This window comes from Podarcis gaigeae, assembly GCF_964106915.1.
Source record: "Podarcis gaigeae genome assembly, chromosome: 17".
Lineage (NCBI taxonomy): Eukaryota > Metazoa > Chordata > Lepidosauria > Squamata > Lacertidae > Podarcis > Podarcis gaigeae.
The window spans coordinates 534,620-562,231 of NC_139694.1; the positions used below are offsets into that span (position 1 = coordinate 534,620).

At 42.1% G+C, this 27,612-nt stretch overlaps 2 protein-coding genes and 1 long non-coding RNA gene across 5 annotated transcripts in view; 1 reads left to right on the forward strand and 2 right to left on the reverse strand.

Annotated features, from left to right (window-relative positions):
* Positions 1–1,533, forward strand: part of CFAP91 (cilia and flagella associated protein 91) — a 30,864-nt gene extending 29,331 nt beyond the window's left edge. For both annotated transcript variants that reach the window (XM_083718787.1, XM_083718788.1), the window contains one exon: positions 164–1,533. The gene's annotated coding sequence lies outside the window, so the exon portion shown is untranslated. The remainder of the gene's footprint in view (positions 1–163) is intronic.
* GSK3B (glycogen synthase kinase 3 beta) overlaps positions 1,522–27,612 on the reverse strand; it is a 66,270-nt gene continuing 40,179 nt past the window's right edge. Inside the window, exons 9-12 of one of the 2 annotated variants that reach the window (XM_083719384.1) lie at positions 19,990–20,028; positions 16,446–16,632; positions 11,388–11,486; positions 1,522–6,678 (exon numbers count right to left, since the gene is read on the reverse strand). In XM_083719384.1, the coding sequence (XP_083575510.1) occupies positions 6,611–6,678; positions 11,388–11,486; positions 16,446–16,632; positions 19,990–20,028 (393 nt within the window). In that variant the 3' untranslated portion in view covers positions 1,522–6,610. The remainder of the gene's footprint in view (positions 6,679–11,387; positions 11,487–16,445; positions 16,633–19,989; positions 20,029–27,612) is intronic. The other variant, XM_083719385.1, reaches the window with a different exon arrangement.
* LOC310835357 lies at positions 20,598–27,607 on the reverse strand. The gene is made up of 2 exons (XR_014559594.1): positions 22,234–27,607; positions 20,598–21,995 (listed from the first exon to the last, which is right to left on the reverse strand). It is a non-coding gene; the product is annotated as an uncharacterized lncRNA (long non-coding RNA).

Consider the following 27,612-nt stretch of genomic DNA (forward strand, 5'->3'; position numbering starts at 1 on the left):
CTTTAGGAGAAATTGGGTGAAGTTTCATTAATGAGGTGTTTCCGTGTTTAAGACCCATTATGCAAACTCTTGCACATTGTTTCATAATGATGTGTATTTTTTACAATGAGTTTTACAATTCTCCTTATTCATTGCTGATGGTTTGTATATCTTGCTTTTCTAGTTGCCCCTGAGGAACCAGCAAAAGACTTGAAGTACCTTGGACTAATATTCACCTCTGAGGTCTTCCTCCCATTTTTTGCATTGTGCCCTCCTTTCTTTCTAAAACATCTTTGTGTTTACCATATCAAACAAGCCGAGAGCAACAGCAGAATAATTTTTTAAATATTTTCATAGACTGCAGCGTTAAAATCTTGAAATCCAATTGGCAGCAAGAAAAATAAGAGTTTTGCAAGAAAAGCAGAACAATTAGAGATGCTTCAAAAAACATACATTTGCCACCCCGAAGCTTAGGATTAGGGCTGTTGTTTTTTTGCAGCTGCGGGGAAAAGACAGCACCCAGGAGAGTTTGGAAGTCTTGTATCTTCTCATCATAGAATAAATCACACCCAGCTACCAAAACTCTGGGACTAGAGGGAAGGTCTTGCAGAGAAGCCCTGCAACCTCTCTCTGTCTCCTCTTCAAGCTCCAGCAGCCTTGGAAAGACTTGGGCAAAGGAAACCAGAGAGAGAGAGAGAGACAGAGACAAGCAAGTAAGGAATCTGCAGAAGAAGGGATGTTCTTGTGAAAGACAGAACAAGAATAGGGCACACAAGAAGAGACGGAGTAAAAGAAGTCAGGGCTGGAACATATTGCTGCCCTGTCATCTTCCAGCTTTGGTCCAAGGAATGACTGGGTTGGCACTGCGACAGTTGCTCATAGGACAGGGGCCATTTCCTGAAGATAGGGCATAGGAAGGTAAGACTAGTCCAAGGTCCTAGACATGGCCAGCTCAGGGTAGCAGGGCACAAGGCGCAGCAAAAAGGCAGCTTGGCAACACTCCGGAAAGCTCACAATGGGACAACTGCTGAAACCTCAAGGCTTTCTGGCTGGCACTTTAACCTCCCCCACCTTGGGTTTTCTGTTCTTTTCAAGGACCATCCCCTTGTTCTAGAACCACGGACTGCTGTGCATTGAGGGATTAAATGGTTGAGTGTCCTTTGGGTTGGAGGAGTCCACACCTTTTGGCCTAGATGGTCTGCGAAGAAGGAGTAACACCTCCTCCTCATGCATCTCTTCTCCAGATCTGCCTGTGAGCCAGATGGAGGAGGATATGGGCAGAGAACGCAACAGTTGTGGGAGAGCCAAGGGCAAACAGAAGCGGAGTAGGGGTGGGAAGGTGAAGCAATAGGGAGAAAATCAGGAGCAATGTAGCGGTGGCTGCCACCTCCCTCCCCCAAGATGGACTCTTCTTATTGGCCATCCAAGAACTGAAAATGGGAAGTGCCAGCCGCCCAGGATGACTTCAAGCGTCTTCCCACAACCTCTGATCTGCCCCAACCTGCCTGTCGCTTGTATGATTAATAAAAATGAAGAGGAGTCTTTTTTGCAATATATTTTTTTAATTTATTGAAGCAGTAGTCACATGACCTTGCATCTAGCCTTTTAGTATAGTAACAGAATAGATCTGACCAGTCATTCGGCTTGAAAAAGAAATGTTCTTTTGCGCAAACAGACATCACATTGAATACATACATTATCCAGGACTGAAACCCAGCTCAGAGATAGCAACGTGCCGATTTGTTGGAGGAACAGCCCCACAAGACATGGTTATTATAAACTCTTCACACCATCACCAGATTTACTCAGGGGCTCAAAGAAAGGAAGTGCATTATAATATGTCTCAGCACATCTTGCAGATAAAGTAGGGTCATCTAGGATGATAACTGTCAAAGGGTTCCTCTTCCTTTCCATCAAATCAAATGGTTTGGTGGAAGACAGAAGCTGTTATCTCTTGCAAAAGTATCACAGATTAATACAGACCATTTAAGAAAACATGCTAGCTCCCTGTGTTTATTATATAAAGAGTCAAACCCCCCTTGTTGGGCGGGTGAGGAGCAGTTCTGGAAAAAGGTGAATAGGAGCAGAAGAAGAGACGACTTTTAATGGAGGTGGGATACAGAAAAGTTCCAAGAGTTTTGAAATAAAGACCACACACTTTGTATTTTTAAATTTCATGTCCAGGCTAACCTACTTTTTATTTAATGCAAATTACAGTACCAGTTAACTATTTCCGAACCAAGTCACACAGAACAAAATGTATTTACAAAGGAGCAGAAGGGAGGAGGCAAAATAATAAAACATTAAGCATACTCTCCACAAAAAAGTTTATATTTAAAATGAAAAAATTAATCAGTCACAGAGGCATTCAAGTAGTAATAATGTTATACATGTTTTGCTTCTTCTTTGAATCAAGACAGCTTTGTACGTGTATGCAATAGTTTGTATACAACCCACAGTCCATTATATATAGATTTTAGATTTTCTGCTTTTAAGATGGAAGTGATCACGGTAATTGTGTGCACAAGCCCAAGTGATCTATCAGCAACATAGTAACAAACGCAAATTTTACAGGCAAGCATATTATTTATATATATAAACGTTCATTTATATATATAAATTGTTTTTTCCCCCAAAAAAACCAAGAACAAACAACACAAGGAAGGAAAATATGTATCTCAAGCTAACCCTTTAGGTACAAGTCTTTATTACGCCTTTTCATTTTGCTTTTATTGCCTTGTCACAAATGAAGCAAGAAATTAGCCTCTATAGAAATATTGGGAATTGAAAGGCTTTCTGATGTATACACCTGGCAAATGTAGGTCCTGGGTTACATACTAAACTGTGCTTTTCATTACTGGCTTTGACCTCTAGTGGCTGGGATTTATAATGGATAATAGTTTATTGGTAGCATTTCTTAAGAAGCATTACTAATCTGGGAACATTTCAAATTAACACTAATTATGGACATTCACCATCACTTGGCTTATTTATAAAAAGAAGTATATGCTCAAGTATCAGTTAGATGACTTCAGAGTAATCTTTGTTGATTCCACACACCCCTTTGTTTAAAGGAAGGTACTTCAAAATTAAGATAAGTGTCTTGATTGGCTTTCAGCTGGGGACACAGAATATTGTTAATGCCATCTCAGGGACATGCACAGTTGCAATGCAGACAAAGGATAGATCAAGAGACCATCAAGGTACTTCATTTAAAAACAAGCCACAAAAACAGACTTCAGAGTGGACTGTCAGAAACAAAATGCTATCACTGACCTTTGTGTCACCAGAAAAAGTGCAGCCTCTGCCTTACTGGAATGAACACAAGATGATTACAAAAAGACAAAAAGCCAAAAACAAAACAGCAACCTTTGGTTTGATAAAAAGTTCAGCATTTTGCCACCGAAGAAGAGAATCTCACGTGGAATACTAACAAGGTCAAACACACAAGTGAGCAGAGTTTTCAAAGCAAGGCCTTTGTGCTGGGCACAGAAATTAAGGTCAACTTCAAAATGACTTTTATAAGAAAATAAAACTTCGGGGTGAGAGGGAGGGCAAGTGATAATCTACAACTACAGACTCTCAATACCACAGATTAATCTCTGGCCAAAAAAAGCAGAAAGGATGTGTGAGTGAGTGAGTGAGACCCCAGTTCTTCCACCCCCCTGCTGCCCCCACCCCCATTCCATGACAGCTTCTTTGCAAAGCCCTATTTTGCCTCTACAGAAACAAAGACTAAACTAAAGCTCCTAGCGAGAAGCTGTTGTCTACAAGTAACTCTGGACAAACGTACTGGGAAAAGACGAGCAAAATGTAAACTTGCCACTTAGATGCCAAGATAGCAAACGTAAAATGAAACCGGTCACTGCTATTGTGGGCAAGGGAGAGAAACTTTTAAACACCTACGAACAAAGCCATGGTTTGAAGTAAAAATAAAAATTGAATGAATTTTCTTTTTAATTATACTACTGACATGAAATAACTCAAAGAAGGGAAACAAAGATTTCCATGTGTGAGACATCTGGTACAAAAAAAGGAATAAAATAAAATTTAAAAAAAATTATGGAAGCAAAGGCACTCCAAACTATATAGATATACTATACATCGCTAGAGTTATTGTTACAATAATACAGGCCGGTTATCTACTGTACAGAGTTAAAACTATATGGCTTTAAAAAGCTCGTCTACATTTTGTCTGATTATTACAACAGATCTAACTGCCCTGAATGGTAACGTTTTGCTCATTAACAGCAGTTCCTGGGTTCACATATTTACATACAAAGCAATACAACTCAAAATTTTAAGAACAACTAATGTACAAACTTGAATTTGGTGAGGAGCTTTTGTCTTGTTTATTTACAAAAATGGTATTGAAACACCTGGATCTAGATTTGTATAAAATTTTGTCTGCAGTCCCGCCATGATCCTCGAGAAAATAAAACCATCAGGATCTCAGTTTACACATACATACACACATACATACACACACAAAACAATTTTTTTAAAAAAAAATTAACGCTTTTCATTCTTCTTCCCTGCTAGCATCAAACTAACAGAAAGTAATGCAAATCCTAAAACACCCTCTCCCTCCTGAGCCTAGACTGTCCTGCTCTCGTGACTGCAAACTGAGTTTTCTCTATGTCATCCTCCTGCTTGTTCAAGTGTCTCAAGAGCTCTGATCGGGAGGGCTATAAATCAACATGGAAGACACCTATAGGCTCCTTTCCTACAGCAAGATCCCCTTCCAGGCCTCTCATTCGCCATGGGCCCGTTTATAGAAAACTGGAGTGTTTAAACAAATATGGGTTCCATACCCATTCCCCTTGAAGCTATTTTAATAACCATGTATCTGAACTTTCTGTTCATCCTTTTTTGAGGCAGCCCAACAGCTCCCTCCTTGAAAAGCACCTTTAATCAGATTAGACTCTCAGACCCAACTTCATAAACGTGAGAAGAAAGAGGAGGCCCTGTTGCCTTCCGGTGGCTGCATCTGCATAATGCTGAGTTTCCCCCGGGCCAAATCAGCAAATCATGTTTCAAAAGATTCAACAATGAAATAAACTCCCACAAGCACCAAGATGACTGAGATTCATTTGAAGGAGTGTAAGGCTAGGCGAGCACATCTCTCAATCCAAGTAGAAAGCCAGACGTAAAGAGCCTGTCTCGGTTGCTCCGGCAGCAATGGCATTCCTTCTTGCAACTTCCCTAACGCCTTTCAAGAAGTATTGCTTTCGCTTCGAAAACAGAGAGACTTGACTTTTTGCCACTACAAAATAACCCAGAACACAGACACTAGAAACAGGCATTTCTGCTTCAGTCAGACCAATTATAGATTAAAAAATAAAAAGCAGCACTGTATCTATGTATATATTTATAATATATATATATATATGTATATGTATATGTGCATATATACACACACACTTAGCTTTCTATAAGTCAGCAAGAGCAAGTAAACTGATTTGTCTACCCATTAATATACTACCATTGTGAAAGCATCACAAGAGCAACCGTGGAAGATCAATAAATAAAGATTAGAAAGAAGGAAGCTTTAAAAAAAAAAGGTGACATTAAATACAAATTCTAGATTTGGATTTTAGAATCACCTAAAAATAATGTGTCGATTTGAAAGCTCTAATTGCAATGGAGGTTTACGTCCATTCACGTTATAAACCCTGGCATTGTTTTCCTGTTTGCTTCTTTGAGAAAGAAGCCAGTTTAGAGTTTAAAAAAGGTGGGCGAGGTGCAGAAGTACCTCTCCACTGGTTTCCTGTCTGATTTCTGCACCTGGAGGGAGGGTACACTTGCTCCCACCTGTTGAAGAATGCAAGTGACTGACTATGGGCTCTTTTGTGCTTTACAGAACCTTTAATGTTCAGGGATCTTTAAGGTAGGTGAATGAGCATTTTTCATTCAAGCCGATAGTCTGTGTGTGTATATGTAACATACATATCTGCAGAATTCTCCAATGCTAGAACGGAATTTAAGATCAAGATTTGCCCTTAAGCGTTATTCATACAGCAATCGCCCCGCCCACCCCTCCCCTCCCCTGGCTTTGGCAATTCAGTGTATTTTAGACCTCACATTTTCCTTCCTCCTCATCCCAACTCAAAGATAGTTAAGGTCTCCTGTGTATGTTATTCACGGTGAGCAACTCCTGCTAAGCTCCCAACCAAATTCAAGTTGTGCACTACACCAAAAGTTGAAACTTCACTTAAAAATACAAGGCTTAAAAAAAGGAGCTTCAGCAGAATGAGGGTTCTCCTTTCTGTTGTGGGAGGGCATGAGATAAGATTCCTGATTCTAAAGTACACAACAGCAATTGTTTGAAATTAGAAGATTGTCATGGGAAGAGACATTGGTGTGTTCTATTGCTCCACTTCCCCTCTTCCCACCCCCCCTCTTCCCCTGCCCAAAGGGCCGCAGCAGAGTGAGCACACAATGAAACTGGTTTGAATTTCTATTTTACAAGGTTAAATAAGAACAACAATAATAAAAAAAAATCGAACACTATAATGAACAGGGTTTTTTTCCTCTTTTTAAATTTTCTTTCCAAATGTGACCAGCGTTGCTGAGCAAGACTCAAAATTACTGGCGATTGTTCCTGTACAGGTTGCTGCTTGTGACCAGTTCAGGTGGAGTTGGAGGCTGATGCTGAAGCTACATTATTGGTCTGAACTCGATCTCCTGCATTGGCATCTGGAAACACCGCAAAAGAAAGCAAAGACACCGGTTAAATATTGGAAACTTGCTGCTTGCGGGCAGCCTCTTAAGCCAGCTGTGGCAAGGGGAGAGACACCTGAATGTCAGCGAGAAATTGGGCACTTTTTAAAAGGGCCTGTTTGGCACCTGGAAAACAAGCGAGTCCTCTTCTGGCAGGAGAGTTACAAGCGTGTAGAAGAGCAGACGTAAGCCTCACCTCAACCCCCAATGTTTGCTGGTTCCTTTTCGCTATGAAGTCCCTGAACAAGGCTTCTGCTTCCACATAATCAGGAATCCTGGTAAGGTAGGGATGCTGATCCTGTGGAGACTTCTCATTTATTTAGCAGAACATGCACAACAGCTCAGCATGCAAAGGTCTGAGAGGAGCTGGTGTGCTGGGGGATATTGGGAGGGTGGTTTGCACTTTTAATCCTTGTGAGTTCCAGCAAACACGCAAAGATGGCAAAGGCCTGGATCAGACTATTTGGTTCAACTACAGCTGGACATGCCCCAAAAGCAATGGCTCTGGGAAGGAACAGCAGGGCCTGATGCCAAGAACAGGTTTCAGGTGCCACACCCTGAAGGGTTGGGAAAGCAGGGGAAACAGCCAGCAGATTGTGAGGTACTGATAAATCAAGAGGAACCAAGCAATATAGGAAGGCAAAGGTGGCAGTGTGTTACAGTGATGCCTGGCTATATCTGGGGCAGTTCCTCGCATAAAACCCATTTGACTAATAAACCTTGGCCAATCATGGTTTTTTACCAAATAGCTGAGGTTTAGGCCTCACATACCCAACATCTTTTGAAAATAATTTACTGATGAACAGGTATTAAAACACTTGATTGATAGACACAAATAAACAGGATGCTAAGAGGTGACACTATTTAATTCTAAGGAGTTAGAAAAGTATTGGGAGCCCACTATGCTCCTTTTCCCCAACACCTCTCCTGAATTCAGTAGACAATAAAAACAGGGTTCGGAACAGCGGCATGATATCAAAAAAAGAAAAATCTTGGACTGCAATAAATCGAGACACTCGCATAACCTGTAGTATCTGATGTTTGTGAGTTGCTCTATTTGGTAGCTATTGCTACCTGAAAAAAGTGGGAGAGGTAGCAACGCTGCGAAGTTTACTGTGATAGGGGCTGTCAGGTACTTGGTGAGCCATCTTTACAGAAGACAATAGCTGTGTAAGTTCTCATTCTCATTCTCAGGTTGGTGCTGCTAAAAAGAAAGAAAGAAGGTTGACCTGATCTCTCCCTCTTCCAGAGGAGTGGAGAATCCACTTTCTGCTGGATGGTGTAGTTCTCCTAAAGTCTACTACAACGGGAAAGCTTTATTTTGCTTGAAACATACGCATTATGTGCTGGCGGAGCTCTGCTTTTGTTCTGCTAAACTGCAATTGCAGAGGGCTGCTCCCCCACTATTTAGCAAAGAAAAACCAAGCACTTCTGTACTTCGCAAGTTCTGCTTGGCATTCACAAAACCTGCTGTCATTGCAGGAGCCTTTGGGAGAACTACATCACCAGCAGACATCACCTTCTTTACCTCTTCTAGCAACAAGGACAGCTGTTGCTGCCACTGGAGGGGGGTAGTTGGTAAAAGGGTTGAAGCACATGAATTCATATTTTGCTCAATAATGAATTAGTTTTGCCCACTGATTTCTGGATAAAGTATTTCTGAGACAATCTAATGTAAGCGAGAGCCATCTCTACCAAAAGGCTATCCATTAGATCAAACTAGAAAAATAAGGGGGGGGGGGGAGACACACTTAACTTTGTGTAATATAATTAAGTAGCGCTTTAACCTTTTTTAACAGTCATATAAATACCCAAGTAGGAAAAAAGGATGTGTCAATAAATGCAGAACATACTCATTAAACCAGACTCCACAGCCAGCTATAGATCACCAATACATTTTTCATTCTCTGATGAATCTGTAATTGTCCCAACATACAATGGTTTAGGCCAAGGTTGGCTGTGCCATGCAGGGCTTGACTGTGCTATAGGGTTCCCAATAGGCAGTGACAGACCCCCCAGGTATAGGGTGGTATAATAATAATAATATGCAAATGAATGGTTGGGAGAGCACTTTAAGGTTCCCAATTATTCGCTGGCAGCTGGGTGTGGTTTTGGGGAATCAGCCTTAGGTAGCTAAGTATTGAAGTTTACAGAAGACACCAAAGCACTGAGAGTGATAAAATTCCAAGCAACCAGAATGTGCCAAAATGGCACCGCTAAGCTGAACAAATAGTGAACAAAGTGGCAAGAAGTGTAAAATGGTGAACCACTGACGCAAACAAATGCTTATTTCCTATACATTTTGAACTAGCGTCTATTATCCAGGAAAGAGATCTTGGGACCACAGCAGCTAGTGCTATTAAAACTTGACTTGTTATGCATCAGCAGTGAAAAGGACAAACTGTTTGTTAGGGTTTATTGAGAGAGAGATTCAAAATATGGCATTGTAATGCCCTTTTATGCATCAAATCAGTGACATAGCAAGATTGGGAATCCTGTATGTACTTCTGGTTTCCCACTCATTTTTATTTCTAACTTGGGTTTTGAGTTGGCTGGTATCAATTTTATTTTTCCTCTCTTATTCATCGGATCCAGGTATAACCATAAACCCCCTGAACAAACACCTGGAGCCAATAAGTCGTCTGCATGAGTGCTAACAAACAGAAGTTCAGGTACTGTTGTAGAAAACTGAGATTGGTCAACACAATCTAGGGATGTGGTATTCATCGCATTGCCCCTGAAGAACCTGTTCTTAATCTAGCTCTGCTGCTGGACACTGAAGTAGCATCCAGGAGCTTGCAGTATTTTTACCAATTGTGTTCCTTCTTCAAGAGAGATGACCCGGCACATCTCAGTCCAAGCAGGGTCATATAAGAGATGAGGTCCTTCAGATACCCTGGACTCAAGTTATATAGGGCTTTATAGCTCATAACCAGTAATGGACTGGTACCCTGTGGCGCTACTGTGACGGTGTTTCTATTCTCCCTGTGATTAGCTCCAGGGAGCAAACTGGCTGCAGCATCTTGGATCAGCTGAAGTTTCCAAACACTTTTCAAAGGCCTCCACACACAGGTCATTGCAGGAATCTAAACAGGATGTAACTAAGGCATCATGGCCAGAGCAGACATCTCCAGGAGCAGGAACAGTGCACTAGTTTTAAATGTGCAAATGTGCTCCTGGCCCCTGCCTAAATCTGGCCATTAAGGGTTCAATCTGTGAATACGCCCAAGCTGCGAACCTGAGTTTTTCAGGGAGTGTAACCCCCTCCAGTACATAATGAATCCCTAGTCCCTCATCTGCCTTTCAACTGACCATGAGCTTCAGTTTTTTCACCCTCCTCCAGTCCCTTACTAACACCAAACCAGCTTCGTCATATTTAGATGGAAAGGAGAGATGGAATGGTGGCAGCAACCCCCAAAACTCTGGACCTCTCCTAGAGGCATCCTGCAAATGTTAAATAGCATTGGGGCAGGACAGACCCCGAGGGACAGAAGACCCACAGCGAGCACCGTCCCTCAAGGAGTGCCTCTCTCCTTATGAACCGGCCAGGCCCTTCTTTGTAGCCCTCCTCAAGCAGCCCAGAGGGTGGCAATATGAGAGCAGGCCTTTTCTGCAATGGCTCCCTCTTTGTGGAATTCTCTCCCCAGGGAGGTTTGGCTGGCACCTTCTTTGTGCACCTTTAGGCACCAGGTGACAATGTTCCTCTTTAACCAGCCTTTGGCTGAGTGACATCTGATACCCTTCAAAATGTGTTGCGGAAGGGGGGATTATCAGGTTGTCTTTGCTCTTATTTTTGTTATGTATTTTGTGTTTATTCCATTGTAAATTTATGTTGTGAACAACCCTGAGAGCTACGGATATAGGGAGGTATGCATATACAAGACATAAATAATCACAATAAGATTATACAAGCACCATAAAACAATGCCTCCAAATCCCATCCCAGTGAGGTGTCCCACAGAGAAACCAGGGCCAATGATATCAAAAGTCCAGGAGAACCAACTCCTGTTGTCTGGTTCCTGGTGTAGGTCATCCACTAACACAACCAATGCTTTTTCTGTCCCATAATCATGGCTGGAGCCAGTATTAAATGGATATGGATGATCTGTCTCATTCAGAAAAGCTTGGAGCTGAGAAGTGGCCACACACTCCAGCACCGTGCCTAAGAATGGAATATTGGGGACTGGCCAGTCATTATACAAAACTGTGGGGTTCAAGGTGGGCTTTTTCAGCAGAGGTCTTATCACTGCCTCTTTATGGCAGGTTGCAACCCTGCTTTGCTGAACGTGTTCAATCGCCACCCTTACCCACTTGGTTAGTCTTCCTCGGCTGCTTTCATGAGCCAGGAAGGGCAAGGATCCTGCACACACGTGGTGGCCCTCACCTCTCTAAGAAACCTGTCCCCATCCTCAGGCTGCACTATCCCAGTAAGTACAGGTGTTGCAGAATGCTGATGAAATTGGAAATCTGGAGTGGAAATTGCTGGCGTTCCCTTATTCACCCCATGTCTGAAATGGAAATCAATCTAGCAAACACAATTGGTATTGGCTGCTATTTTTTTCTTTTCAGTTCACAAACAAGATATGATCAGTAACTGAGGACACACCGTGTCAGGGAAGACAGTTTGGGGGGGAGGTGGAATAGTTTCGCAAGCAAAACCGTGGCAGGCATGAAGCAAGTCTCACCTGAGGCGGCTGGAACATTTGTCGGGGTTGAAGCAGCTCCCTGATTCCGAGCATGAGCAGGTATGAGGGTCGAAGCCAGAGACGGATTACTTGACAGTTCTAGAAGGAAGTTGAAGAAGAGAACATTCACAGCCAGCCCACAGGGAGCCTCTGCCAGCCGCTTCACAGTGTCTCCTATCCCACATCAGCCACATGGCCATGTGTTGCTAAGAACCTATGATTCTAACAGGCATTCCCAGAGTTGGAAACTGCTCAGACAACTTCACTGGGGAAAGACTGTCATCCTCTGCATCTTCTTTTCTGTTGAAAAGGTATTTCTCTGCCATGAGGTCTGCCAAATTGCCTATATTGCATTTCTTTTAATTTAAATTTCCCCCTTGTTGTTTTTGTACAGACTGTGTATTTGTGCATTTCTACACCCACACACCCTGCGCTCTTGGAACTGTGAGCTATTTAAAACAAACAAGCAAAATGATTAGTACGATTACACCACTAAATCACACCAATAATGTTGAAGGGAAGCGAGTATGAACTATGAGACTGAAGCAGCTGGTATTATATTGCAATCACTCTACCTTCCAAATCCCTAAAAGAAACTGTCGTTATTAGTACTATTTCAGCTAGAGTACAAAAATGAACTGCTACAGACATGCCCTTGGAATGTGAGTTTCAAAAGAGTATTCTAATTGCTTAATGACTTCTTGTGACTGCATTCTTAACATCCTCCACTGTGGCGAGGACTGCCTACTGCCAGCTCTGTCTGGTACCCCAACTATAGCAATATCTAGACCAGGATCCCTTGGCCACTGTAGTCCATGCATCCTTAACCTCAAGACTGGATTACTGCAATGTGCTGTGTCTGGGGCTGCCCTTGGGCCTGGTCCAGAATGCAGCAGCTGGACTGCTGGTGGGGGGCAGACATACAACAGTGTGTGGCACCTATCCTGAACTAAAACATCTGCACTGGCTGCTCACATGGTACTGGGCCAGAGTCAAGGTTCTCATTGATCCAGGATGCCTTAAGGGCAATTATATCACAGTTTGACCACAGTTTGAGAAGATGAGGTATACCTTAATTTGGTTCTGGACTATGTTCCTGAAACAGTATACAGAGTTGCCAGGCATTATAGTCGGGCCAAGCAGACACTCCCGATGATATTTGTGAAGGTAGGTAAAATGAAACGATAACCCAGATGGTTGGTTGCTTGGTTGTTACATCAGACGTAGGGCAGCAACCAGGTTTAGATGTTCGCTGGTAGAAATGGGTCTGCTAATGCCCTTTGTTTCTTTCTAATGGCGGCCTCTTGCACATTGTGCAGTGTTGCTTTGGAGAGCTCCTTGGCAATGGAGACGCTTGGTTGGGGAGAGCGCTGCTACTGCAAAGGGGAAGCTCAGGCGTACCATACGACTGCCCTCTTCTTGAAAGGAAGCGCAGGCTTGTCTGAGTGAGGGTTGATTTAGACATGCTGTCGTATCTACATGAGATTTCATAGAATACTTTTTTCAAGGGCTATTGCACATGGTGAGGGAAGTGTACAGATGATACGCGTATGTTTTTATTTATGCAGACGGCTGGCCTAGATGACCCTTCTGGTCCTTTCCAACTCTACAATTCTATTAGATCACTCAGAAGACTGCTGCTAATTGTCCCCTGTGTTCCAGAGGCCTGGCTGGCTTCAACTAAACGTCAGTGCTTCACATCACCAGTCCCATGCTGGGGAACATTGCTCCAAGAGAAATTTGGCAGCTGCCCTCACTTTTGACTTTCAGGTGTCTCTTGAATACCTTTATAGGGACAGGCCTTTACAAAAAGTGAAATTATAGAAGAAATGTAATTTAAAACTTAGTAACTTGCATCTTCATATCAATATATTTTTCCAAGAATTTATAAAATATTAAAAATGAACTCGTACATAAAATTATCATGATCAAATGCTGCAGCTTATTACTATGCTTCATGATTTAGCTCTATGTCACCTATATTTGTTCTCATTTGTTTTGTAATACATAAATTTTATCTTAATAAAGTATTTTTCAAAAATTATTCAAAGTATCCCCAAAAAAGGGCAATAAATCAGGACCGTAAATCAGAATTTTATGTCTATTTATACTGGTCAAAATGTAACAGACTGAATTGTAGAATACTTACGTCTTGTTGTTTATTTGATACTGTGCTGCCCTAGATGGAGGTGGAGGGTGAATTAGCTGGCTGTAAATTATGTTTAATGCTGCCAGTGATTTTTTTTTTTGTAGACCCAACGTTCATTTGGTGAAAAATGGTTGGCTGGGGCTTAGCTGTGTTATGGATATGCTTGGTGGGAATGCTTGATAGTGAGGTTTAGAGGTGTACCTTTGTCAAGGTTGGATTTGGTAGATGTTACAGGCTGTGGCGGCGGCTTCTATTTCAGTTATGTTGTTTAGTTTCTAATGATGCTTTATACCAGGAATTTTATTGTATTTGATTTTTATTTGTAAAGAGTCCATGGGCCGCACATTGAATTAAATCTCCATTTTAAAAAAATTAAAGTGTATTTAATATTAGTTAATATACACAATTAATATATGTAATTAAATATATGTAATTAAATAACACACAAGATTTAATAGATTTAATTATTAAACAATTCCATTACACAGACAGAAGTATGTGCTTTCATTAACAATTTGTGACACGTGCAATTTTTTAAAGAAGGCTTTATGGTGTTTTTTTCTTGAATGTTGCCAAGGGCCGCCCAAAAAGGCCCTGAGGGCTGCAGGGGCCACCCTGGCCTGAAGAATGCCCTGGTAGAGACCAAACGAGAAGAAGGAGGAGCTTCCTCAGAAGATGGTGGAGAGGAAAAGCCAGGAGGGCAATAAGGACGCAAGGGCTACAGATCCGGGGGGGGGGGGGGGCAGGGAGTGATTTCTGGATTACTTACTTTTGAAGTCAATCACAATCTGTCTGCTGGTAGCCAGCCAGATCAAAACAGTTCTGACCGTCTAAATGGCCAACTGAACTCTCCTCTGTCTCTAACAACTCATAGAGACTAGATGCCCCAATATTCATAGGCAAATGACCTATGCCCAAACTATCCCTATTTTTCCTGATACATCACTGCTTCTATCCCCCTCCCTGGGGGATTTCAATTTGTCTTTCAGGGATGACTTTTTAAAATAGGCTTTTTTTTTTAATGCCTACATGTGCCCTACTAAAGGTAAAGGGTAAAGGGACCCCCGACCATTAGGTCCAGTCGTGGCCGACTCTGGGGTTGCGGCGCTCATCTCGCTTTACTGGCCGAGGGAGCCGACATACAGCTTCTGGGTCATGTGGCCAGCAGGACTAAGCCACTTCTGGCGAACCAGAGCAGTGCACGGAAACGCCATTTACCTTCCCACCGGAGTGGTACCTATTTATCTACTTGCACTTTGAGGTGCTTTTGAACTGCTAGGTTGGCAGGAGCAGGGGCCAAGCAACGGGAGCTCACCCCATCATGGGGATTCGAACCGCCGACCTTCTGATCGGCAAGTCCTAGGCTCTGCGCCAGGCTTACACTATGTTGAATACAACCATTAATTTCCCCTCCAGCCTGCCATTTACAGAACAGCAGAAATAATCCAAGACATACCAGTGATTTTAACAATATTAGTTTGAACTGCCTCAAGTAATTCAGTCCTGAGATAAGGCAAATTAAACATCCTGTTCAGAGCAGTGTTGTGGTTACTTTCATATATGCAGAAATGGAAGTTGGCATGGTGGGTCTCGGGTCAAGAGGAACTGGCAGCATTTACTGTTACCAATGCGACCAGGAAAGGAAGTACCATAACCCAGAGTGGAGCAAATGCTTTACAGGCAGAAAAGGTGCATCCCAAGAGCAGCAGCATTTGTGCGCTTGGAAAACACTATCCCAGCACTCTCAGCACCCTTTCGAAAGAGGCCATGGCCCTTTCACTGACTTTAACATAGAAAAAAGTATCTTCAAATAGGGCTGCAATATTATTAACTGGCTAGATTTTTTTTAAAAAGCTTTAAATTAATTAATTAACATTAATAAAAATAAATATAAAAGGTACTGCTGATTAAGCAGGTAACATTTTATTTTAAAAAATTATTTCCAATATAAAGACAGCAGATGGCAAATATTATCTTCTCTCACATGCAAGCGTAAAGGCCTCTTCCAATGCCTGCTTTGACACATAGCATCCTATAAAAGAAAATATGCTTCTTGCACCAGATCTTTTTTCACCATGTGCAAATTAAATTGATATGTTAACTATAGTTGCCATAAATTGTTGAGCTGCTTCTTCTTTTTGGCAAAGCTGTTTGGCAAAATTGCAAGAAGAAAAATGCTGTTTTTGAGCTATTTGGGGGGGGGGGGCAGCCCTGCCGACCTGGCCAAATCCAGACGTATGGCACCCCTATGTTAACTGAAATGCATGTGAGTAATTGTCATTGGGTTGCTGCCATCTTTCCAAAGAATCTGAACAATACGGGCCACAAATTATGCTTCTGTTTTACAACCCCTAACAGCTGTACAGTTCTTGAAAACATGTGCAAGGCAACTGCAAAAACATACTTCCTTAGCCTGTATTTCAATTTCAGCTGATCCCCTAAATCTGGACTCCTGGATGTCCTAAGTTACATACTCAATTAGCTTATTAAATACGATTCCTGGTAAAAATGTGAACATGAGCAGTAGTCTCTCTTCTTCCAAGAATATTTCAATCTTCTATCTAACAAGCAATTTCATCTATGACTAACTGGGAATTGAATGTCCCAGTAGTAGCGGCAATCATGACACAGAAGCACCAGCCTATTGAGATTATGGATGTGTATCTATGTCAAACAGCCGTTCTTCCATCAAGCCCGATTGACTGAGGGGTAAAGAAGTCTCTCTCTCAGACTTTATTTTTAACCCTTTCTCTACACCTTCTCAACACAGTTCACTCTTTGAAATATTTCCACTCTTTCCAGCTGCCCAACCTTTCTATCCATCCCTTCTGACCACTATTTGAGATGATGCCATCTTTGTGCCATAAGAAACTGCGGACACACAATCTTCCTTCATGCTCCCAGACTACCTTGAGTAGTGAAGTTAAAGAGTGCAGGTTTCTCTCGCCCACTCGGTAATTTGATGTTTGGGTCCCGTAATTCATCGAAGAAAGAGTGTGCGCAGGCTTCCAGCGGAGTCAGGCGTGCTGTGGGGGTATATTCCAGCAGACGGCTACATAGCGCTATTGCTTCTGGTGGAGTGCGGGGCCGGAAGACCTACGGCAGAACAAGAGGGACAGTCCGTCAATACTCTTCTTTGCTCTTGTCGTTGAAGGACGGAGAATGTGAGGAACTAAACCGCTCAGAGTAGGATTGAGACATTAGCTTATAGAGTACTGAAGCTTAATCAAGCTTCTAGGGTTGAATGGTTAAGTGCAAGGAAGGTTGTTGTACTAAGGTGAAGTTACAAGGTCACAGGGTGGGGGGAACACGAGACACAGCTGAGAAGAACTTTTAGGAAGAGAGAAATAATCCATTCCAAACATAGCAGGAATGCAGTCAGCCATGCATATGGGTTGGAGGAGAGAGAAAAGCAAATGAGCAGGATTTTCTGAAGACCACGTTCTGAAGCATTTACTGAAAGCAAAACTTTTAAAGATTTCCACCTTTTAAGCAACCAACTGATTTTGTACTGGGTGTGGATTTATGCTGACTGGTAGGGACACTGATCAGGTCTCATAGTTTTGGTTTATCCTTTAATAATACACAGCAAGTAATTAATTAGGATAACTTCCAAATTTTAGGCGTTCAGGAGTATTGCCGAAGGGTACTCAGCCAGCTAGTTTTTCTCTCAGACATTTGCCTTTGGAGGTCAGGTCAAACAGCATATATTTCTACTATTCACAATCAGTCTTTTGTCACCAATGTTGCACTCCATCTACCTTCTCCTCTCTCACACACATAAAAATTTAATAACCACACATTCACAGGTTCCTTAAGCATTTTCTTTCACCTACGCTACAGGTGCAATACATGTCATGAGCCAACAGTATATGTAAAATCTTGAGACAAGGGTGGGACAAAAACTGGCAAATCCAACTCACAAAACACCAAGGATGAGATTCAGTTGTGGCAGCTCACTTGCACAGTGGAAACCTGCTTTTGCAATGAGCCTTTTGGTTCCCCTTCTTGCCCATCCCTGCACACACCCAAAATCCGCCCAGGAAGGATACTCAATCCTCTGGAGCAGTTTTTTGGGTGCATGGAAGGCTGCTAGCGGGAAGAGAGGAAGGAGAAACCCCACCAAGGGAACGGATTCCCACGCATGTAAAGTTGTACCAAACCCCATAGCAATGGCATATACCACATGCAAAATCAACTGCAAATCTGCTCAAACAGATTTTGAAGAGAAGATATTTAAATTCAGCAGAACATAAACTGCGTCAAGAATCTCCTCATCAGTAATAATGGTCTAGGCTATTGGTGGGATTTATCAAGAGTTCTGAGTTCGTACAGAAAGCTAGTTTACATATGTGAGGGAAAGTAAAAAAGCTGAAGAATTAAAAGACAAGAATTAAGTTAAGGTAGGCAAACGATCACATAAGCAAAACTCTTCTGCAGTGCCCAGATGTTGCAAGAAGTATTAGCCTGAACCAGGCTGCGGCTCACTTTCATGCCTGGGACAACTGTGGGAATAAGTAGTAATACCATAGTCTGAAAGGAATCCTGTGGACCTCTAAAGCAGACCATGATATTAGCCCCTCTCCTGCTCAGGCCAAGAGAGAAGCCAAAGCAAGGCCTCTTCCCACGTGGGTTGGATGCAGGGGTGCTCTTTTCAACCAGGAAGAAATTACCCTGCTTCACAGCCATAGTTTTTCTTTACTCTTCAAAATCAAAACTACACACACGTCAATGTAGTATCGATGTAGAGGAGGGAAAACAGGTCTGGGAGAATCAACAGGGGAAGGAATGTTTAACTATTCCCTCTTGCAAATGTCAAGAACACAAGCTCACTTGTCTCCCCCACCCTAAACTGAATTTGGGCTTAGTTCTAGTTTCAGAACCCAGCTGCAGAGGGAGAAAAGGAAAGGGCCAAGCAACCTCACAAAACACCTCGGAAAACTCAGCACTTCTCCTCTTGCTGGGTTAGGAGAGGTAATGAGAGGCTACTGCATCTGGCTTTCCTGGTACTACTCTGGCAGCAACTCCTGAATAAGAGACAGTGGCACCTGTGCCCTGACATACTTCTTGGAGCTACTTTTAAGTGCAACCTGTGACGTGGGTTTATCTTTTACATTTCTACCAGGTGTCCCCTTCACTTCCAACAGGGATGGGGAATTTGTGGCCCAGGTGATGTGGAACTACAGCTCACACTATCCCTGCTCACTGGCTCTTCTGGTTGGAACTGATGGCGGAAGGAGTCCAACAACAAAATATCTGGAGGACCTCAGGTTACCCATCCTAGAAACAATTTCATTGCCACAAGTAAGAGAAAATGGCTGTGTTGTCCGTCTGTGATTGTGGCGAGACCAAGTTGTGGGGTCATGACCGAGTTGTTGAAGCACAATAAATTTAAAAAACCACGTTTCATCTCATAAATTTTGGGGAAATCATCTCCATTAAAGAAGTTCAAATTCTTTTTTCCAGATACATAATCCATCAAGTTACTGAAAATCCCACATTCAAATCTGAATATACATTAAACCAAAACTTTCCCTAAATTTTATGAACCCCAAATATTGTCCTAGAGCTTGTCAAATAAAACTGTACCCCACCACCATATGAAATCAGGTGGAAATTCAATCTAAGGTTGAAATGCTTTAGGTATACAGTGGTGCCTCGCAAGACGAAAAGAATCCGTTCTGCGAGTCTCTTCGTCTAGCGGTTTTTTCGTCTTGCGAAGCAAGCCCATTGACGGCTTAGCGGATTAGCGCTATTAGCGGCTTTTAGAGGCTTATCGGATAAGCGGCTTAGCGGCTTAGAAAAAGGGGGGAAAGGGGAAAAAACCCGCAGAAACTCGCAAGACATTTTCGTCTTGCGAAGCAAGCCCATAGGAAATTCGTTTTGCGAAGCACCTCCAAAACGGAAAACTCTTTCGTCTAGCGAGTTTTCCGTCTTGCGGGGCACCACTGTACTTGCCTCCTTTAAAATAAAATGATGCTTTGTATTTTTCTTCATTACTATCTTTAGATGAACTGCTAACTGTGGAACATTCCTTTCTTTCTTTCTTTTTTTACTTGTCTAGCTGAACTCAGGCTGACTCTATCTTTCACTCCTTCCATGAGTAAGCAAAAGCTATTCACACTTAATATGTCCTATAATGTACTGTGGCATGTATTCTAGCTTCTACTCTAACTGCAGGCCCTCATGAAGATCAGGTTGCCCTTTCTCTGCTGGGACTTGGAAAAAGTCATTTGATACAGAATGTACTACATTAACAATGCCAGAAAATTGAAAGCCCAACCGCCGCAAGAAACTAGCAGCTAAAAACTGAACAATGTTGAGAGAGAGAGAGAGAGAACATTTGGCTCAGTGACCTCAATGGCTGCTTGGTGTCAACTCTTCCATCCTCATTTTTGCCTCTCCTCCTCCAACAATAAACCTGATGATATGAAAAAATATTTATGTACATACCCGTACTCCTGAGGTGAAATGTCCTGTTCCTGACGAGTCCTAAAGATGATAATGCAGTGAAATAATCCAAACAGGGGGAGTCAATCCAAAAGAATATCCAGCAAGGAAAAATATATCCAATATTATCAGAAATCCATGGGGATGGGGAAATATTAAATGTTTAATACAGTTAGAACCTTTAAACATCAGTCTCCATAGCAGCAAGTCCAACTTAAAAAAAAATGATTTTGCAAGGGTGAGGCATAGTATAGAAACATTTTATTTTAAATGCATGTTCCAATGCCAGTGACTTTAGTAAAAAGTAACAAAAAGATGAAATCAAATAACTATGTAGAAGTAAAATTATACTGAATTTTCAATATTAAACTGCAGTCTTCTTCCCAGTCTTGGAGACAGATTTCCACAGACATGGGGGGAAACATGAGACATGCTCTCATGTACAGACTACTCTTTTTTTTCTCCTCCCCTTGTCCCAAAAGCACAAGATGAGAAGTGTTTTTGAAACCGCACATGTAATAGATAAAGATCTTTAAGATTCAGTACTAAAAATAACTATTTTAAATTTCTATAAGCTATGTGTGTATCAGGCCGCCGCGGATTATTCTTCATTTTGGATTGACTTCCCCGCCAATGGATTGTTAGTGTTTAGCTTTTTTGGCAGATATCTCTTTAGGATGCTTCAGGAACTGGACATGACATTTCAGAAGTGCTGGTAAGATCTTAACTCTCTCCTGCCCCTTGACTGTGGCTTCTTCCTTATGCCCTCATGGCCATTTAAAAGGGGGGAGGATTTGTTTGGTTTTTTCTTTTACAAGCGCACACTGATAACGAAAGAAACACACCACCCTTGTTTAACCCTTCTTACTTACTGCAACCTGTTCTACTGCCTTATTCACCCACCAAGAACTACATAGAAGCATACAAACAACAAACATTAAAAGCAAGGGACTGTCACAGTTACAGGCTAAGTGGTCGATAATACAGGTTGCCCACACTTAAGCACAATGGGCCGCATTGCAAGCTGGGGGTGGTTTCAGCGTTCTATTGTGCCTAGGTGCAAAGGGGCAGGTGGCAGAGTGCGCTGTTAGCTGTGAACCGTCCTCACTATTATGTTTTGAGCATCATGGTTACTGTGTTTAATGTAGTTTTCAGTGAGGGAATTTCTGGGGCAAATAATCCGCGGATTATATTTTAGTCTGCGGACTAAAATTTAGCACTCGGTCTGAAAACCGGCCCGTCACAGTGAAATCTATTGCAATCTAAAATAAGTCTTGGTGAAGAAAAGGAAAAGCTAAGAGCACAAAAGAGAATGCAATAGGGCAGACTAACCTTTAGTATGCAGACTAAATACGGCCAGATAAAATGCACAGGAAAGCCACACGCAGAAAACAAAAACTAAAATAAAACATGTGAACACTGATAGGAACTTTTCAAGTAACTTTTAAATATTATCTCACTTGTTCATTAACATATGTTATCATGATCACAGCTATTTTAGGTAGACTTGCTTGACTAGTTAAATAATTTTCACAGAGGAAACCACACTGAAAAATGCATATCTACATGTGGGCCCTGCAACAAAATGTTCCTTTGTGGAGCAGCCCTGTTCAGCGCTCAAGCCAACCATAGTCTCAATTCCATGATATTCCACTTCCATTTTCCTTCCCCTCCATTACTGGAATGAAAAGTTAAGAATGAAGAGATGCTATTATCACCATGTAAGCTGCTTTGGACTATTTTATAAATTAACAAATATAATTGTTAATTAATCATATAAGTAATCTTAAATGAATTGGTTGGGCAGAAAGTAGAGATGACAAGTTTCTAAATTCTGTTTTGAAACAGTGGATCACAATAATTTAGAAAGAAGTACTTTCTAAATTATTGTGATCTACTGATTCAAAGCAGAACTTATGCTTGAAAAGCGGGGCAACAACACAAAACATTCATTATTGAAAAAAGGTGATTTTCCCCCTTTCCCTATTATTTGTACAAGAGCTCTACTTCTCAATACAGTGGTACCTCGCAAGACGAAATTAATTTGTTCTGCGAGTTTTTTTGTCTTGCGAATTTTTCATCTTGCGAAGCACGGATTCCCTAGGAATGCATTGAAAAAGAAAAAGGAAACAAACTTGCAAGACGTTTTCGTCTTGCGAAGCAAGCCCATAGGGAAATTCGTCTTGCGAAGCAACTCAAAAAACGAAAAACTCTTTCGTCTTACGAGGCATTTGTCTTGCGAGGTACCACTGTATATCATCAGGGCTGAATCAGTGCCATGATGGGTCCTCAGATGTAGCAGACTCTTCCAACTCCAAACTCATGTACCTGACAGTTGTGCACACATATGAGCATACACACACACACACACACACACACAGACACACACACAAACGAAGAGCAGAAGAGAGCTACATCATGCACAACAAAATGCAGGAGAGAAGAAACTGCTACACCTTTCCTATGCTTCCTGAAAGCAAAAAAATTCCACCCCCTCCCCACCGACACGCATACATTTTGCAAGGGGTCTCCCTGAGTAAAGGGAAATGGGGCTGCTGGTCCTGTTTCTGACTTCATGCAACTTCTGTGGCCCAACCGATTCTGAGGATGGACATAAGGGGCACTCTTGTAGCTCTCCAATACCCTCAGAAGCTCAGAGAGTTGACACCCAGAGGAGGGCATTTTCATATAAGCAGTCACACAAGTTTATACAGTCATACCTCGGGTTGCGAAAGTGATCCATGCGGGAGGCTCGTTCGTAACCCGCAGCGTTCGCAACCCACAGTGCCGCGTCTGCACATGCTTGTGGTGCGATTCCGTGCTTCTGCACATGTGCAAAGTGCAATTTAGCGCTTCTGAGCATGCGCTGAAACCCGGAGGTAACCCGTTCCAGTACTTCCGGGTTTGGCGCGGTCTGCAACCCACAGTGTTCGCAACCCGAGGTATGACTGTAAACCAAAGTCTGTTTTTATTTAAAAGGAACTGACTATTCAAAACAGTATGGAATGCTACTCAGCCTATCTTGGGGCAGTAGGCTGGAAGTAGAAAGCATAAGGGCTGTCCTCCAGGAGCCTGTGGAGAAAGTGTGGATAACTCCCCCCTTCCTCCTTCTCCCCGCCTCCCTCTTTCTCATACACACCCACCAGTAAATCTGGAGAAGTGGGAGCATGTAATAAGACATGGCTGAAACAAAATACTGTGCTGTGGAATCAATGTATGCAGGGCTGGCCCAAGACATTTTGCTAAGGTGGACCACCAACCAAGTTATTTTGGCACCTGAGACAGAAAATCCCTCTCATTCCCAGAAGCAAAAACAATAATAGAACTAACAATTTGCTGCCCTTTCGTCACCCCCCCAAAATCAGCTGCCAGAGGCGGCCTTCTCCTAGTGGCAGGACTGGCCCTTTACAAGAGGAAAATGAAGTTCTAAGGACACATCTTTGTGACACCCAAAATGAAACTTTTGCATCTCTCCTGTTCTGCAGGTGGCAGAAAACATAGGAACATGCTTTCTGCTCTACATGGTTCCGGCCATCAGATACAGCCTTTGGGACTGCATGAATGGGGCAAATGAATTTTGACCCGATGCAATGAAGGTTTGTCACTTGCTTTGAGGAAGGCAAGGTCTCCACAAATGCAAATGATGGGAAGTAGCAACTGTCTGTTTTCAGAGGAATCCCAAGCGGCGAAGAATGAAGCAGCAGGTGAATGCAGACTGTTGAAACATTGCAGGGAGAGACATCATGATGTAAAGCAGGGGGTCCTGAAGAGGAATGCAAGGGGGCGAAGGGACCTCATTTGCTTTCTCTCTCAGGTAGTGGGGCAACCTAAAGGAAGTGCCTGTTATATGACTAGACAATAACAGATATTAAGAAGAGGGAGGAAGGCACCCTGCAGCTAAAAATCCATAGTGGCAGTAGTCTGGCACACTTTGTTTTCTAAAGAACACAAAGGTTACCCAACCTACAAAACGAGAGGCTGATGTGTAACCTATTTATTTATTTAGTTAAAACATTTCTACCCCATCTTTTGAGTAAGATACCCAAGGTTGTGAACAATAACTAAAGTCAACAAAACAGTCATTGCAACAATAAGATCAAGGAACACAACAGCAAATAAAATAAGTAGCTGAAAGGCCAAACATTCTGGTGAAAATAAAACATGCCAGGAAAAATGTAAATAATAACCTTCCATGCACCACACTAAATACTCCAAGAGGAGCTAAAACACTTTCTGGGGGTGGCCAATAATGACTTACCTGGAACCTAAACCCTGTGGACTGGGATAATTTTTGTTGTTTTTACTAGGAGTCTTAATTAATACAAGCCCTAGGAACACACGGTTATCCGAGGGCCACAGGACCTCAATTTCCCTAACCTAAAACTAGGGGTGGGGAGGAAGAAGCAGGGGTAACCCTGCAACTGGTCAGAGACCTTTCTAATGAGAAGAACTCTGGACTCATGGTCATCTGATGGAATACTTTGGTCCTGACCCGACCAGCTCAACTCCAGTTTCCGCCAAGCAAGGCATACTTCTTATCGGTCTAGCAGGTGGGCTTGTTCCAACAGTGCCTCCCTTTGCTACTGTCTCCCCCAACCTTATGCCCTCCTGGATTGTGGATCTATCAGTTCGTTCACTTCATTGGCTCCCTCTCTGACCCAGTAAGATTCCTATGTGTAGAATGTCTTTCGAGTTACACTTCCATATGCTCATTCTACAGTAACTTTATGGGGTAATTTGGATGTGAAAATGAAGAGGAAGTCCTTAGAGATAGAATTGGGTTGACAGCCAGATACCAGTTAACAGCATCAGATTGAGAACATTTGCCATTTTCAATTTTGCGGTCTAGCTGCCACTTACCACTAGAGCTGAATCACCGTATCTTCAACTACAGCTCCTTTTAGTGTCTATTTAGGAAATGTCAGATTTGAGTGCCTTAATGTCTCCTATTTTTGCTGGAAGAAATAACTGGATCTTCACGGTAAACTAATAGAGTGTTCTACCCATTCTATTAATGAAACACTGCGTTATCATCTATTTGGCTGTTTCTTTAATTTTTAGCCAAAACTGAGTCAACAGAACATGATGTTTCTGGTATGCTGGACTCCACCGTGCCTTTGTAGGAAGAAATGATGTGACACTGAAAATGTTTTGAGGCATACAATGTGGTCATAGTCCTATGGTGTCTTCTTTCTGTCCAGAAACTATTGATCATATTAATGTTGTCTGGGATATTTGCAGATGATCACACACTCTTAAATTATATCCTTGAGGTATGGTGACTAACAGATGGACAACAAAAGTGAATTCTGTGAGCCTTTTGGTGGCCAAAAGATTAAATTGCAAGGTTAGAAGTCTAAACATCCACTATGTACCACTCAGTGGTCTGAAGATCTCTGCCCTTTATCTGAGCACATGGTTTATAACTATTTGGACATAGGAACTGCTTATATTAATCTATACATTTAAATTAGGATTGATGTAATATTTGTATTATCAATGTCAACTGCCTCTGTTTGTTTTTTCTCCTTTCTCTCTATTATATTTTCAAGTTTATTTTTAAAATTGCCCCGTGCAACAAAAATTACCAGAAATCTACAAAGAAGGCTTCTCAATTGTTATGGCAGCAATTATAGCCATGAACTCGCAGTGCTCTTGCCACAGTAACAGAGGAAACATGGAGTAAGACTCCACCTACTGACCTGAAGATAAAATTAACCGGGCCATTAAGGGCTTTAAAAGTAAAATTGCCGTGCCTCGAACTGAACCTGCTACATGTTTCCTATACCCATCTTGAGCCTCACAAACTATCTACCAAGGTTGGCTTCACACACAATGTGTTGGATAATTGTCATGAAATCATTTTTAGTGAGGACAGGGTGCAACCAGCTCACACTTAAGGAGCTCTTTCACGGAGAAAATAATCCCACTGAAAGCACAGAACCTGTTTGTCCCCAAATGAGCTGACCTCTTAAGCATCAACATTTCTACCTTGCCTGAATTCTAAAGTCAATTTAATTGCCCCCATCCAGCCAATAAAAGGCATTCAAGAAACCCTCACTATCTGGATTAGATGAAAATGAAAAACAGAGTTGGGCGTCTTCAGCATACTCATAATGTCACATCCCAAAACGTGCTTGTCTCTTCCAGCAGCCACAAATTTCAAAAGAATTAAATACTATTGGGTAGAACAACAGTCACTCAATATCACCCTCAATTTTGCTCAGACAGGAGTGGAACTATCAGAGTGTGAAGCCTGAATACTGACAGCTTCCAGCAACCATATAGCGTACAATCCCCACAACCTTTGTTGCAGATGGTAAACCGCCACAACAAAAGTAGTTTCTATTCTGTATTCTGCCCTAATTCTGGACTGATATGGATCATGGAGATAAATATAATCGAAGGGTCACTGGAATTGCAACCCTGCTGCCTACCCATCATCTCTCCCTCCAATTTTGTCCTCAAAATTGATTTCAGCAAGACCCTCTCAGTTAAGAGGACATGTCTAAGCTTAAGTTGTAAAGATATGTAGGAAAACACACTCTGTCCCATTCACAGCTGCAATCCTTCCCTCCAGAAGAATAATGTGGCAAGGGGGAGAAAAGCTTGCCCTGGCATCCAGAACAGAGATGAGGCAACTGCAGAGCTTGCTTCTCCCCACCCTGCTCTAAATGAGCTGAAGGGAAGCTCACATTGGTTTCTGCCACTTTACAGAGAAGTGTGGGGATGTATGTTTTTTGCTTGTTTACAATTGTACTGTGATACTTCCCTGCGAGGCAGGAAATGATTCTATTTTAATTCTATCGCTCACCTAAAGAAAGAGCATCATATAGGTTCACAATACATCAGGCCCTGCTTGTTTCCTTATTGGTGTGGACAACAGCTATAAACATGAACAATAAGGATCTCTATTCATTTTTCTTTTTAATTAATAGCCAGAACATTCATGACAAATGTGATATAATAACATCACCAAATTTTGTATAGTGAAGTGCTACAGTGGAGGAATCCAGTCAATACTTCTTTCCTTTCTCTCCCTACACACCCCACTTTTCTTTCACCCCCTCCAAAAACACGCAGCTTTCCATAGCCACAATGAGCATTCTTAACCCTCAATGGGCTTTAATTCCTAAATTTGTTTCGTATGTCTACAAGCCTTGGGGCTAACCTGAGCCTACTGCAGCCTCCCTCTTGTTCCTCAGTTACTTTGTTTCAGCTAAAATCCTATCAATATTCACCAGCTGAATCTCCTGTTAAACAGGGTGAAGCTAATCAAGTAATAAGGCACTCTGAAACTTCCATATTTACACAAGACTTCACACACACACACGAGAGTTGGCTATGAAGAATAAAGGGTTGGATTCCCAGTACATACGTAGGAGGGGTGGGGTGTAAAGGAAGGTGCAGTTGAAAAGAGAACTATGTGTTTCACCCCACCTGACTGGAAGTGTCTTCCAGTTACAGTAACAAAAATACTATTGTGAACATGGTCAAAATACTCGCATTAACATTTATAGGACCACTGAGTAATAGTGCCTTGGTTTGCCCATTAACTTGTAAAGATTAATGTATGGACCTCCGCGCATCCTCTCCAGGCACCCACTACTAGTTCAAACAGGCTCT